General features: G+C 44.3%; 1 protein-coding gene across 1 annotated transcript in view; it reads left to right on the forward strand.

Moving 5' to 3' along the window:
* LOC104518721 (WD repeat and FYVE domain-containing protein 2) overlaps positions 1-11438 on the forward strand; it is a 31850-nt gene extending 20412 nt beyond the window's left edge. The window contains exons 5-11 of the mRNA XM_010167682.1: positions 432-544; positions 1477-1603; positions 3737-3842; positions 7177-7278; positions 9089-9219; positions 9554-9662; positions 10307-11438. Of these exons, the coding sequence (XP_010165984.1) occupies positions 432-544; positions 1477-1603; positions 3737-3842; positions 7177-7278; positions 9089-9219; positions 9554-9662; positions 10307-10336 (718 nt within the window). The 3' untranslated portion in view covers positions 10337-11438. The remainder of the gene's footprint in view (positions 1-431; positions 545-1476; positions 1604-3736; positions 3843-7176; positions 7279-9088; positions 9220-9553; positions 9663-10306) is intronic.
* Positions 11439-12616: the final 1178 nt, after the last annotated feature.

Consider the following 12616-nt stretch of genomic DNA (forward strand, 5'->3'; position numbering starts at 1 on the left):
AATACTCTTTTGTTGTATTTATAAACTTAACCATAATGAAGGAGCAGGAAACTAGTAACAGTTATTTTATGCAATTTTGGGAAGGGAAAGAAAGAGTGGACGCCATCCACCTCTAGCACTTAAAGAGTCTGGGGAGATGATTCCTCTGTTCATGGCACAGGGCTACTCCAAAGGTGTTTCATAATAAAAACACAAATTGCATCCTCAGGAATAGTCTCATTTTTCCTCACTCTTTGGTTTACTCAGGTAGACTGCACTATTAATATGAATAGGTGTGAGCCTGATGCTTTAAAGTACACTCTGAATACCTCCTTAAGACTGAAGTACTATTCATGAGGCTGCAATATACTTGTGTTAAGTGAATTAACAAATCATGAAAGGAATGCAAAGCTTGTATAAGCAACATATTTTTCTCAGCATTTATCCATCAGATTTGATGTGGAAACCCGGCACGTGTTTGTTGGTGATCATTCTGGGCAAGTGACCATACTCAAACTAGAGCAAGAGTCCTGCAGCCTTGTTACGACATTTAAGGGACACACAGGTAAGGCCTCAGGAGGAGACCCAATTTGTTTCTTCATCTGTACTAAACGTCGTGGTGGTTTGACTGTCCTGTGGAACACTTGGATGGCTTGTGCCAGTGCATAGCATGGAAGGGAGATAGACCTTAAACTGTCACTACAGCTCAGGGAAGTTTATTCTTTATTGGTAAAAATGAGAGCAATCAGACTTCTGATCAGAAAATTTCTGTGGCAGAAAACGCCACCATCAGTAGCTGCTAATTAAAGCAGAATGAGAGTAGAATGAATTGTGGTAACTCTGGGGGGAAAAGGATGTTCCTCAAGGAAAAACCCATATTGGTAGATGCTGTTGCCCAAGTGGAATAGGCACATCTTGGAGGCACTAGCTGCTTGTCTCACTGCTGGGACTTGTGCCCCAATCACACTTTAAAAACAGCAGCCCTGGGATGTGATCCTGCCATCTAACAGAAGAAATGGTGGTCGTTCCTCAGCATTTTCTCTCCATATCCCTTTCCTCTGATTGAATGCTAATAGCTCAATCATGAGGTAGCACAAGGTAGTTCAATCCTCATGCTAGGATACTGTGGAGATGCCCATGATATTCCACGCTTGCTTCTCTTGTAATAAAATCTATCTCCTGGAATTATGGAGATTAAAAGCTGTGTAGTCACACTGTGACCATCCTTCTGCTACGCTTTACTGCTCAGTGAATTCATCCATGTGACTGGCAGCAGAGCCTTCTGCCTGCAGAAGAGCAGGATGGGGCTTCAGCAGGTTTTCTAGGCTGTTAGTTTTCAAGTGGCAAGCACAGTGACTGCATCGCCTTTGCTAGAGACCTTCATTTTAATCACTATGTCTCCATATTTTTTGTTGTATTTATATATATATATTTAGCTGCATTCCAGTCTCCCACTTTCTGTAATGAAATGACTATTGTGTGCATCTCCCATTTCAGGTGGTGTCACTGCTCTCTGTTGGGACCCAATACAGCGAGTTTTATTCTCAGGCAGTTCTGATCATTCCATTATAATGTGGGATATTGGAGGAAGAAAAGGAACAGCCATCGAGCTGCAAGGACATAAGTATGTTCAAAGCCCTTCCTCCTGCTTTTATGGGAGAAAAGCTAAAGGCAGAAGCCACATCTGGAAACAAACAGCCCAAAGTTTACAGCCTTCACACGTGCCTCGAGCTTGTACGTGTGACTCCCTGTGGTCCATATACAACTGGAATAAGTTGCTTGTAGTAAATTTTTCAGTGTTGGGCCCACAGGCTGGTTTAAGAGTTTGCAAAGGGTGGTGAAGGAAAGCACAATATCTATAGTCCTGAATGTGTTATGCCAGAGCCTGCACCTTTGTTGGAATGAGGAGGGTCCTTAAAGGAGAACAGCTGCAGGGAAATTCTCGCTTTTTAGGTGTCAAGGTCTTTCCTTCCTGTAGAGGGAGCATCAGACTTGGACAATTAGTCCCTTTCTCCTCCACACTTTTTCCATTCCACTTTACCTACAACCTGAATTCTGAGTAATGTGCTTTACTCATAGGAGCCTTCACTGTCTCCTCAATGCAAAGAGGCTTCATTTTTGCACGTACAGACCTCCCTCACATTTGCATAGTACAGTAGATGTCTTTGAAGAAGAATAAGCCTGTGCTGGGTGTCGAGTAGAGGTCAGAATGGCTTTAGTTGCAGTGACCTCCTGGCCTCTTAATGCTGGCAATGCAACAAGTTTGTTTCAGTGTATTGGGAGTGCGTATATGTGGGACTTGCATGCCAGGTCTGGAAAGGCAAAGTCCCATGGTGGTTTTGGTCTAACAGTTTCTAACATATTCATAAGTTTCTTTTGAGCGATGCTGCACTCTGCTGACTGATTTGTTTGCCACTGGGATTTCAGAGCACTGAGGAGCTCTTACTGAAATTCCCAGAACACCCTCATACTCTACCATTGGTGCTTGCTAATGCACTGCTGTTAGATTTATTGCTGTGGAAATTAGTTCTCCTAATAGGAAGTTAGCCTCTGGATCTTAATCTCTGACGCAGCTGCTGGCTGGCACTGTACAGCACAGAGACCAGGTCCTAAGGACAACAAGGACTATGAAATATTTCACCTGATGATGCCCCTGGTGCCAGCAAGTAGGTGCTGTGAAAGCAGGAGGTGTTGTACCAAACTGTCCTGTAAATACATTTGCCTCTGGAGGAGCAGCCATATGCACAAGCAGATGCTTTAGCATGAGAGTCCTTTGGGTAACCAAAACCAGTGGTGGCAGCAAAGAAAACCAAATGTGGGTTTTTTCTAGTCTCTGTATGCTCAGTAACCAACTCTTGTTAGGCTTGCTTTTTTCCATAACAGTGTTATGTGGTCTTTGTTTCCCAGGTTGTAAATACCTCGATATAAGGCCTGGTTTTCTTTCTTTGATGAAGGACTGAGCACAGCTGTAGGGGTTTAAGCTGAATTATTTCTCCCATGTTTCTTTTTCCTAAAAAGAAGAAGCAGCACCTAAATCTTCCACCTTGCCTTGGGAAGGTTTAGGAACAATTTAGTGATTCCTATATTATTTTTGAAACTCTTATGCTTGTTAGTGGTAAAAGAAAATCTTCAATACTTCCTCAGTGCTTAGATCATAGAATCATAGAACGGTTTGGGTTGGAAGGGACCGTAAAGATCATCTAGTTCCAAACCCCCTGCCATCAGCAGGGACACCTTCCACTAGAATAATGAATCCTGAGATAGACATGCTTCTGAAAGTTCATTAAGACAGATACAGTGAAGCAATTAGGCTAGTCCTTGAGAACCTTACTGTACAGATGTTCTAGTGAAAACATGTTACAGACATTTATGAAAACTAAGTTGTTACTGACTTTCTGACAAGAAGATATCTTACCAGGGCTGCATTATGCATCCAGACATGCCTTCAGAGAGGCCGAGAGCTGCAGCTCTGTTCTGGATTCCCTGTGCAGCTGGGACCTCCTATCTCAGGAACAGCAACAGTAGTTATCAGAACAAGTCTTTACTTTTGTGGATGCTGCCCAGATGAGCAACACTCTGGTTCTTGTCCCAGCAGGACAGCAAAGACTGACTTGCATCCCATGGATGTCATGTACAGTGAGGTGGGGAGGAAATGTATGGGCAAACAAGTGGTTTACAGTGCTTTATTGTGTATTCTACACTTACTTGTGTTCTAGACATAGATGGCTGATTAAAAACTGTCTTGTTTATTTTTCAGTGATAAAGTTCAGTCTCTCTCCTACGCTCACCACACTCGGCAGCTCATCTCCTGTGGTGCAGATGGGGGAATTGTTGTCTGGAACATGGATGTTGAGAGGCAGGAGGTAAATACTTGTTTCTTGTTGATTTGGTCTGAAACAGTCTTGGGAAGAAGGAGCCCTTCTCAAATGCACAACTTCCAACCTGAACAAAATAATTTCAGGCTTTAAAAATGTTTTTGGACATGCTCCAGTTGTTATGCAGCAATTATACTGTGCCTTTGATAATATGGTACAGGGGAAATTGTCTGACAGAAAATGCATGCTAAGTAGGCTGCTAAATGGCTCTTACCCTTTACGTTACTGTTCCAAAAGACATCCTCTAAGGGGGTATTGCGAGATGTTCTGCTTCGTTTTTCAGGACATCATGAGAAATATTATCAGCTCAGAGATAAATGGATGGATTGATAACTATTAGGAGTTTTTAAGAAAACAAAACAAGAAAGCTCACTGTCATATCTGGAAACCTGCAACCCAGGTGTTTTTTCCTGTTCTTGCTAAAAAGACATTTAACTAGAGCTTCAATCTCACCCACTACTCGGTCTTGTTTCCCTCTGGTGTAACCACACAGAAGCGGGGTAAATTAGGACCTTACCAACCCAGACAGTACAATTTCACCCACGCGCTCCTAATTGCTGTTGTGCTGCGTGGCCAACGAATGTAAGCGGGTGCAAAAACGTACCCCGGGTCTTCAGCGCTGTGGGTGCAGCCTCTGCTCAGCAATTTCTGAGACCTGACTCAGAGAGGGGGAGCGAGCGCTGTGCTGAGTGAGTCAGGCATCAGCCCTGCTCGGCAGCGTGGCAAATCCTGATAACATGAGTCATGGCAAACCTCTGCTCTGTTGCTGGCGTGGGATGCAGGCACCCCGAGTCCTTGCAGTGGGTAGGTCTGAGCAAGGCTTTTGGCAGCATGGGCTTTCACCAGCTTTGCTGGTTCTCCTCAAGGATTTTGGCCTCCCGGGGTTGTGTCTCCCTTGAGCAAGGAGGAAAGTTAAGTGGAAAATTGGATTTTAAAAAAACTACTAAAATAAGCCTAGGCAGGAACTGAGCTCCCTTTTTTATGTGAATTAGCATTCCAGTTGGCTCTCTTTAATTGCTAATCTAATGGCAAATTATGCCATCAGCTCCAAAAGTGAAATGAAAGCAGAGCAGTTTCCTCCTTCCCAACAGATGTTTCCTTTTCGCTGCAACTCGAACATCCAGAAATGAAAACCTTCATTTATTGGCTGCCTTCGAAAGGCTACAGTAAGGGTTAAGACTGGCTTGTCACTAAACAGGCAGCAATGCTGTGAGAAGGCTGGTTTAAAAAGTGGAGGAGAAATATAATTAGCTAAATGAGGGCTTAGCAGCAAGTGCTAACGGGTGCGCTGCTTTCTCTGTCTATGGCTATGTGGGCTTGTTCATGTTATCAGTAGCACAACAGAGTGTTGTTCGTGGTGCTAAACCACCCCCAAAACATGAACCTTTAAGATTTTAATGCCAAACCTCAGTTTGGGGTCCTGGAACACTTTGTTCTGCATTTTGGTTTTGATATTTTTGCCCTTATTTAAGGGTTTTATCCATGTAATGTGCACTCAGTACTCACTTTGATACAATCAGACTTTCCCCACGTCCCTGGGTTTGCATTAGAGTGACTTAAGCCATTTTAGCCCTTGGTTCTTTATTTTAATCTCTGTTTTTAAAAAGCTGTAAGAAGACAACATCTGAAAGATCCTAGCAGCTGTGTTTCTATTTGGCTACAAAGCAGTTACTTGTCACAAGCAAAATGTCTTCTTCATCTATAGTGTTCATATGCTTAAGAGATGAAAACTTATACAGGCAGATGTAAATCTGTAGGCATTAAATAGAAAGACTGTTGTGGGTGGAGAAGACAAGGATTTGCCCCAGTGGAATGAACTGCCTTCAAAGTAACTGGCAGAAGAAACTGAAGCAGGTGGTTCTTTTATTGTTGAGGCTAAAGCTCTCCTGGGAGCTGAGGGTCTCCATCAGTCTTACCTTATCTTTGCCTGGCTTTTGCATTATTTTTAATTCTTAATCTCAGCTGTGTTTCTTCCCATTCTAAATTGGAGCACGTGAGAAGCCAATGGCTCTGTTAAGCCAACTGCAGTTTGCTAATAGCACTTTCTTACAAAGTATTAAACATTATTTAGTGTTTATTTCATCTTACCAGGTTGGTGGTACTGGTGGGAGCACGTTGCAGTGGTGCCAAGGCAGCAGTGGCAGGGCTGGCCTGGGCTGGCTGGGGCTGCCTCGCTGGAGGGATGGGACAGACCTGCTTCCTAGCACCAGCTCTGAGGGGGAGAGAGAGGACCAGAAGTCATCCACTGGGAAGGAGCATCGATCTTGCTAGGCCAGTTTAGGACTGGCGGAGGGACAGCCAGCTGGAAAGTCAAGAACCAAGACTCTTCCTGAGTCTCACCTCCCCCAGAGGGTTTTCTAAACATTGTGGGGAGACGCACTGTGAGTCTGCCAGCAGCTCAGTGCAAGACAAGTGTCAGGGACACAAATGTGGGGGAGGAGATCGACTGTCCCCTCCACGTGCCCCTCTGCCACTTCAGGCATTTCCTGAGCTTTTGCAGGATCTGGCAAGACTTCCTTCTCTACAGGGTGTCTGGTCACACTACTCTGCACAGAAGAACCTGACTGCAGGAGAGAGAAGTGCATTTCATATTTTCTTTCTTTTCTTTAAATCTTCTTACCCACTTCATCCACAGCGTGAGTGCAAAGCTATGCACTCTGATAGGAAATAGAAGACCTTCCTTCCGTCGTCTTTGTGTAAAAGCAGGGAAAAGAGCTGGTTTGGGTTTTAGGCTTGTTTGAGTAAATCTCATCTTTCTCACCCCTATGTGTGGTTTGTAGCACAGATACCTGTGGCAGCAGGAACACCTTTCACAGTATTAAAGAAAAAAAAACCAAAACAACCCAAAACAGAATGAAACAAAAACCCACCACATCAGATACCTTCCCCTTCCATCCAGATGAGTAGCTCAGCTATTGGACATACTGATTGCCCCCCGTTCTCACCACAGGCAATAGCAGATAGTTAGTGCTGTCCAGACAGGACAGAATAGTTTAATATGCTTAACTCCAGACTTGGAGAGGTGGGGGAGACTTCTTTGTTCCTGGGTTTATTTTTATTGTCTTATAATCAAACTCTGCTTCATTATTTCAGTGAGAAATATTCCTCCCGTGTCCTTCAAGGCTCAGAGCTGAGCCAAAAAGGCATCCCAGTGAAGACTGAAAGTGGCACCTAGTGAAAATAAGGGTTTTAAATTAAGTTTGGCTGGCCACATTACTGTACCCCACTACATCTTTCTTCTCCTGTCTCTAAGTTCCATTGGAAGCTCTTCTGTTTGTTGCTCACTCCCACTTTGTTTTTTTTGTGTGTGTGTGTGTTGCAGACCCCTGAGTGGCTGGATAGTGACTCCTGTCAAAAATGTGACCAGCCTTTTTTCTGGAACTTCAAGCAAATGTGGGACAGTAAGAAGATTGGCCTCAGGCAGGTTTGTATGTGTCCCTTGGTGTGTTAACATGGTGCAATTAGGATTTTCTCTCATAACAGATCATGGTTGAGCCTTGAGAACTTGAATTTTTTCTTCCACTGAATGTTTGATAGTGGGACAATGGGCTCCCCTCTGATGAGGCTTGATTTTGTGATCAGGAGGAGCACACTTCTTTTTTCTCTATTAATTTTTTTCTTCCTTTCTTTTTTTCTTTTTTCCCAGACAGTCCCAATAGCAAATGCATGTAATAGGCCTTGGGTTGAGTAAATTGTTTCTGGGCCTTCCATAGCTTTATCCATGTGGGATTTTGCTTATTGTTAGTTGAGTGTGTTTTAGAATTAAATTTGAAGCTGATTTTTTGAGATTGTGCTGAAACCAAAGCTGTTTTCAATGAGCTTGGGCAAACATCTGTAACTGCTCAGGCTGTGTTGGAAAAGGCTTCTCGGTCTGCTTGGAACATGCCGCTGTGTTTTCCTGCCCGGCAGGAGAGGGCTGCAGATCGCAGACTTTTGGGAGAGGGGTGTAAAAATGCTGAAAGGGATGTTCTCTTGGAGCTTGGAGAAATCAGGTGTCTGAGGTAGAGCTGAGCTGCATCTTCTCTTTATGTAACGCTCGTGACTGCAGAACCTGGCTGGCCTGTGGCCAGTGAGGCCGCTTTGCACAGTCAGTGCATGAGAAAACATGAGGTGGGTAGCATCAAAATGCAGAAACCCCAGCGCTTCTGGGTCGGAAAATGGCCAAAGGAGTTGACGGGGATGAAAAGGTGGTAGATACTCATACTAAAAGGCTGGGATGGAACTCCAGAATGACACTGCACTAATTAAGCCTTGCCCCACTTCAACCTGAAGATGTCTTAATGTGTCACGTGCTGCTGAGCTGTGGTGTCACCCCCTATGCCCTCAAAGTGAGACTCCCAAGGACGGGGCTAATTACAGCTCCCAGCCCTGGGGCAGATGACCAGCTGACTGGGACACATCTCCTAAGTGCACAATGGGGCTCTTTGTCCTGTCCTCCTGTCTCTAGCTGTACTAACAAAAAGAGGACTTTTCTTCCACCTTCTACCCTGTTGAAAACCTCCTGTAACACTGGTCACAGTGTAGAAGCCCTGACCCACAGCTACATCCACAGATGCCAAGTGGCGGAGGCAGCGATGATTTACTCAGTAGTGTATGGTGTCACCTTGGAGCGTGGGAGAGAGGTAGAGTCCACTTAGCCTGGGTAGTGCTTTGTCTGCCACTTCACAAAATCACAGAATTGCCTAGATAGGAAAGGATCTTTAAAGTCATCGAGTCCAGTCACTAACCTCACATTGACAAGTCCCTGACTAAACCATGTCCCTAAGCACTATGTCTACATGACTCTCAAATACTTCCAGGGATGGGGACTCCACCACTGCCCTGGGCAACCCCTTCCAATGCCTGAGAACCCTTTCAGTGAAGAAATTATTTCTAATATCCAACCTAAATTTCCCTTGGCCTGTAGTTTCCTGGATCTTCCTTCCAGCCCCATTGGCTAACTTCCAACCTGCTGGGACCTCCCCAGTCAGCCAGTACTGCTGAGGACTTCCCACTGTCTATGCTGGTGATCAGCTGCTGCTTGCCCCAGGTAGTGGAGGAAGGGAAAAATGGAAGATTTCCCCCCCTCCCTTCCCAGTCCTTGCCTGCTTTCCTTAATCTTCCCTGGAATTCACTTCCCTGTTTGCTGCAGCCTTGGCAGAGTCTTACTGGAGCAAGATGGTAGAGCCAGTGGGACCTGAGCAGTGATCTGGGTTTGTTGCTGAAGACATCTTTCTGCGTGTTGTCTCCTACAGCATCACTGCCGGAAGTGTGGGAAAGCCGTGTGCGGCAAATGCAGCTCCAAGCGCTCCTCAATCCCGCTGATGGGGTTCGAGTTCGAAGTGAGGGTCTGCGATAGCTGTCACGAGTCCATAACAGATGAAGAGTAAGTGTGGATGCTGAGCCAGCTTGCTCTGGAGTGGGACAGAACTCCTGCGTCTGGGAGGGCCTGGGTGGGTGCGAGGCTCTGGGAGGGGGCAGCCCGGTGGGGTGGTCCCTGGGCTCTTTCAGCAAGATAAGCCTCTGTGGTGCCTGCCAAACTGGGAGGGATAGAGGGGCTCCTCTCGTGCTGGAAACGTCTCAAAGTAAGTGGAGTTTACAAAGAGGTTGTTGAATTAGTGACTTACCACAGCATTCGAATACTTATTGCCTTGATAGAGAACATTTTGGGGGAAAATCCTGCAATCACAATCTTTGGGGTTTTTTATTCCTTTCTTCAGACGGGCACCCACAGCTACTTTCCACGACAGTAAGCACAACATCGTTCATGTGCACTTTGATGCCACCAGGGGAAGGCTGTTGACCTCGGGGACAGACAAGGTTATCAAGGTAGGAGAAAGGAGGTTGCTCTAGCTCCTGAGTTTCATTGCCCCTTCCTCTCCCATGTGGTTGCAGGTATGTCCTACCTGCTGTCTGCCATCCAGAGACTTTTCACTGAGGTACTTCTGCCCAGTAAGGACCAAGGAGGTCTTGGTCTGTGAAGTTACTGCCTGAAGGGGCTGAGACAAGTCCTCACTGTAGCTTTTCCTCTGGGAAGACAAACTGTATTTCAACATGGCCAATCTTTTTCTGTGAGGCTAGGTAAAGAAATAGGTAAAATAGTGAAGAAGTTTATAAAAAAGCTTGAATATTTTTTTAAAAACCCTCACAGTGTGTTATTACTCTGTTAATAATTCAAGTTAACAATACAGTAGGGGTTTTTTGGTTTCTCTTAAGGCCAGCTATGAACCTGGCTCATAAGAGTAAAGCACAGTGACACAGAGAATGTCATTTTGTCAACCTCCACCAGTCTGACATGAGTGCTGGAAAATGACGTCAAACTTCTTCAGATGTGCTGCATCCGCCTCTAACCATGTAACCTCTTTTAAGCAAAAAAGAAAAGGGTGCAAATTATTTAGAGATGACATTATATACTATATTTTATCACCTTTTACCATTATTCACTACGTTGTTATATTTTATTATATTAACAGTTGTGGGATATGACACCAGTAGTGTCTTGATGGTACATCAGTGGAACTTGAAAGGTGATATTTACAGAAGAAACAGATTTCCTAACCCTCATCATACCGCAGAAGATAGATAACGCTGGGCACATATGGCAGATCAGAAAGGGACTAATGCGTTTACAACGATTTTACATCCTCTGCTTGATCAAGGCTGAACATTTGCACGAAGACTCTTTCCACTTATTCTCAAAATATTCAAGAAGGTATTTTTTTAACTAATGGTTTATACGATCTGACTTTGTTTGTCTTGAGTTTGTTTGGAAAATCTGTGTGTGGTGCAATTTTTAGTTTTTATATTTCACTATGCCAAGATACTTGCTGCTTTGTACAAAGGGTTCTTGGGTTGTTTCTTACCATGTGAGTTTCCAGTATCAACATACTGTATAAGGCAATCGGCTCTCCCCGCAGTGAGTACCTATTGATTTGGGACGTTTCTGCTGACCATGCTCTCTTCAAGTGGAGGAACTCCAGGCACAGCATTGCATGTTCTCTGGGTGCATCACCGAGGAGCTGATGGACTGTTGCAATTCCTAAAAGGGCTCTACCACCTACTTGTCCTAGTGGACAACACCCAGACATCCAGATAGCATTTTATTGGTTTGTGGTAGCTAAAATCCAGCTTCCTGCCTCTTTCCTTGCTGCACGAGTTGCAAAATCAGGGGGCCAGGTTGCTTAGCAACTAATTTCTACAAAAACTTAAATAGTTTTCTGTCTCAGAGCATTACAAGGAGCACACAGACCCACTTGAGTTTGATGAGGCTGGCAGGCTGATTCAAACAAAATTATTGGCAATAGGAACTTTTGGGAGTGTGTGCACAGGGGCAGGGGGCAAATATAAAACTGGTCCAGGTCTGAAAAGTCTGATTTATCTCTACCTCTACCTTGCGCAGCAACATTTCAGCATTTATACCTGTCTGTGTTGTTGAAGATGAATTTGATTTTCCTGTTTTCCATATGGTTAGTCATATTTATTTTTTAAAATGCTGATGGTTTTTATTAATTTCCTCTATAGGCCAGAAACTGATATTGCTGAATGACGCCCATTGTCCTGTTGTTATATTTTGAGGTTTCTTTTAAAAATAAAAACTATTTAAAAACCTGGACTGACAAAAATTATCTTTTTAGAAGGACATTGTCAAAATGAAGAAACAGAGACTTTTTTTTCCAAAGAGATCTTATGTGAAGAGTCAACTCTCTATTCCTTTAATCCATTTCACTTTTTAGCACGCTCTTGCTGATGTGCTTCGAAGAAACTGGTGTAGAGAACAGAACTGCAGACCAGACGCAGGACTTTCCTGGCTCTCCTATTTAAGCAGGTCTTGTGGTCTGTACCTGCTGTGACACAGCACATCAGTGGTGCTCAGTCTTGCCCTGTTTTGGGCTTTTACTTTTCCCCTCTAAAGTGAGGAGGCCATGATTCTGACCACTGCAGAGGACACTGCTACCTGGAGAAGCCTTGTGTTTGCCTTTCAGTGTTAATGCCAAAAGAAAATAAAGCTTCTCCTTTGTTTGCCTGGCAGTAAATTTGATTTTTGAGGAAACAAAATGGTTGACAGAATCCATGGCATTAATTCTAGATCAGTGAGCTGCCACAGTAAAGGGTAAGTGGACTTTGATGCGTGTGTCACAGGACTGCTATGTATTTTCAAGGAAAATTCTCTTTTTAACCATCATATAAACTGCGCTTAAGAATTTTGCAGTCATGCTGTCTGAAATGATGCCACCTTGGCTTTCCTGGTCATACAGCCTGTTGTTGGTTCCACTCTAGGCAGCATATTTTAAAGCATATTTCAAACCTAATTCACACAGCACTAAAAAGATTCTTTTTCCAGCTTGAATGTTAATTGTTTTCTAAGTCCTCCCACTTTCTCTCCTGGAAGCTGGATGCTTGTTTCCTCTTGGAAGGCTTTTCATTACACCTTGTGCATGTTTTCTGGTGACTGAAGTGTTCCTGGCTGCTGAAGCTATGCAAGATGAGCAAGTTGCCTGCCAGTATTTCATTCCAGCTGGAGAAGATGTCTGAAACTTTGCTGGACTGCACTGTTCCACTTTTCCTTGGGCTCAGGGCCTTTCAGCCAAAGACCTGACTTGCTTTGCTGTGCGGAGAGTATCCCACAGTGGCAGAAACATGGGAGCACCAAAGTGAACTTAAATCAATATCCAACGCTCTGTTCCTGAGGAGCTGTAGTGGTTGCAACAAGCCTGGGACTCTGGTGTGGTTTGTGTTTACACTGGTGGAGCGGCGGAGTCAGCAAGCTGAGGATCTGCCCCTGG

This window comes from Antrostomus carolinensis, unplaced genomic scaffold (assembly GCF_000700745.2).
Source record: "Antrostomus carolinensis isolate BGI_N321 unplaced genomic scaffold, ASM70074v2 scaffold20765, whole genome shotgun sequence".
Lineage (NCBI taxonomy): Eukaryota > Metazoa > Chordata > Aves > Caprimulgiformes > Caprimulgidae > Antrostomus > Antrostomus carolinensis.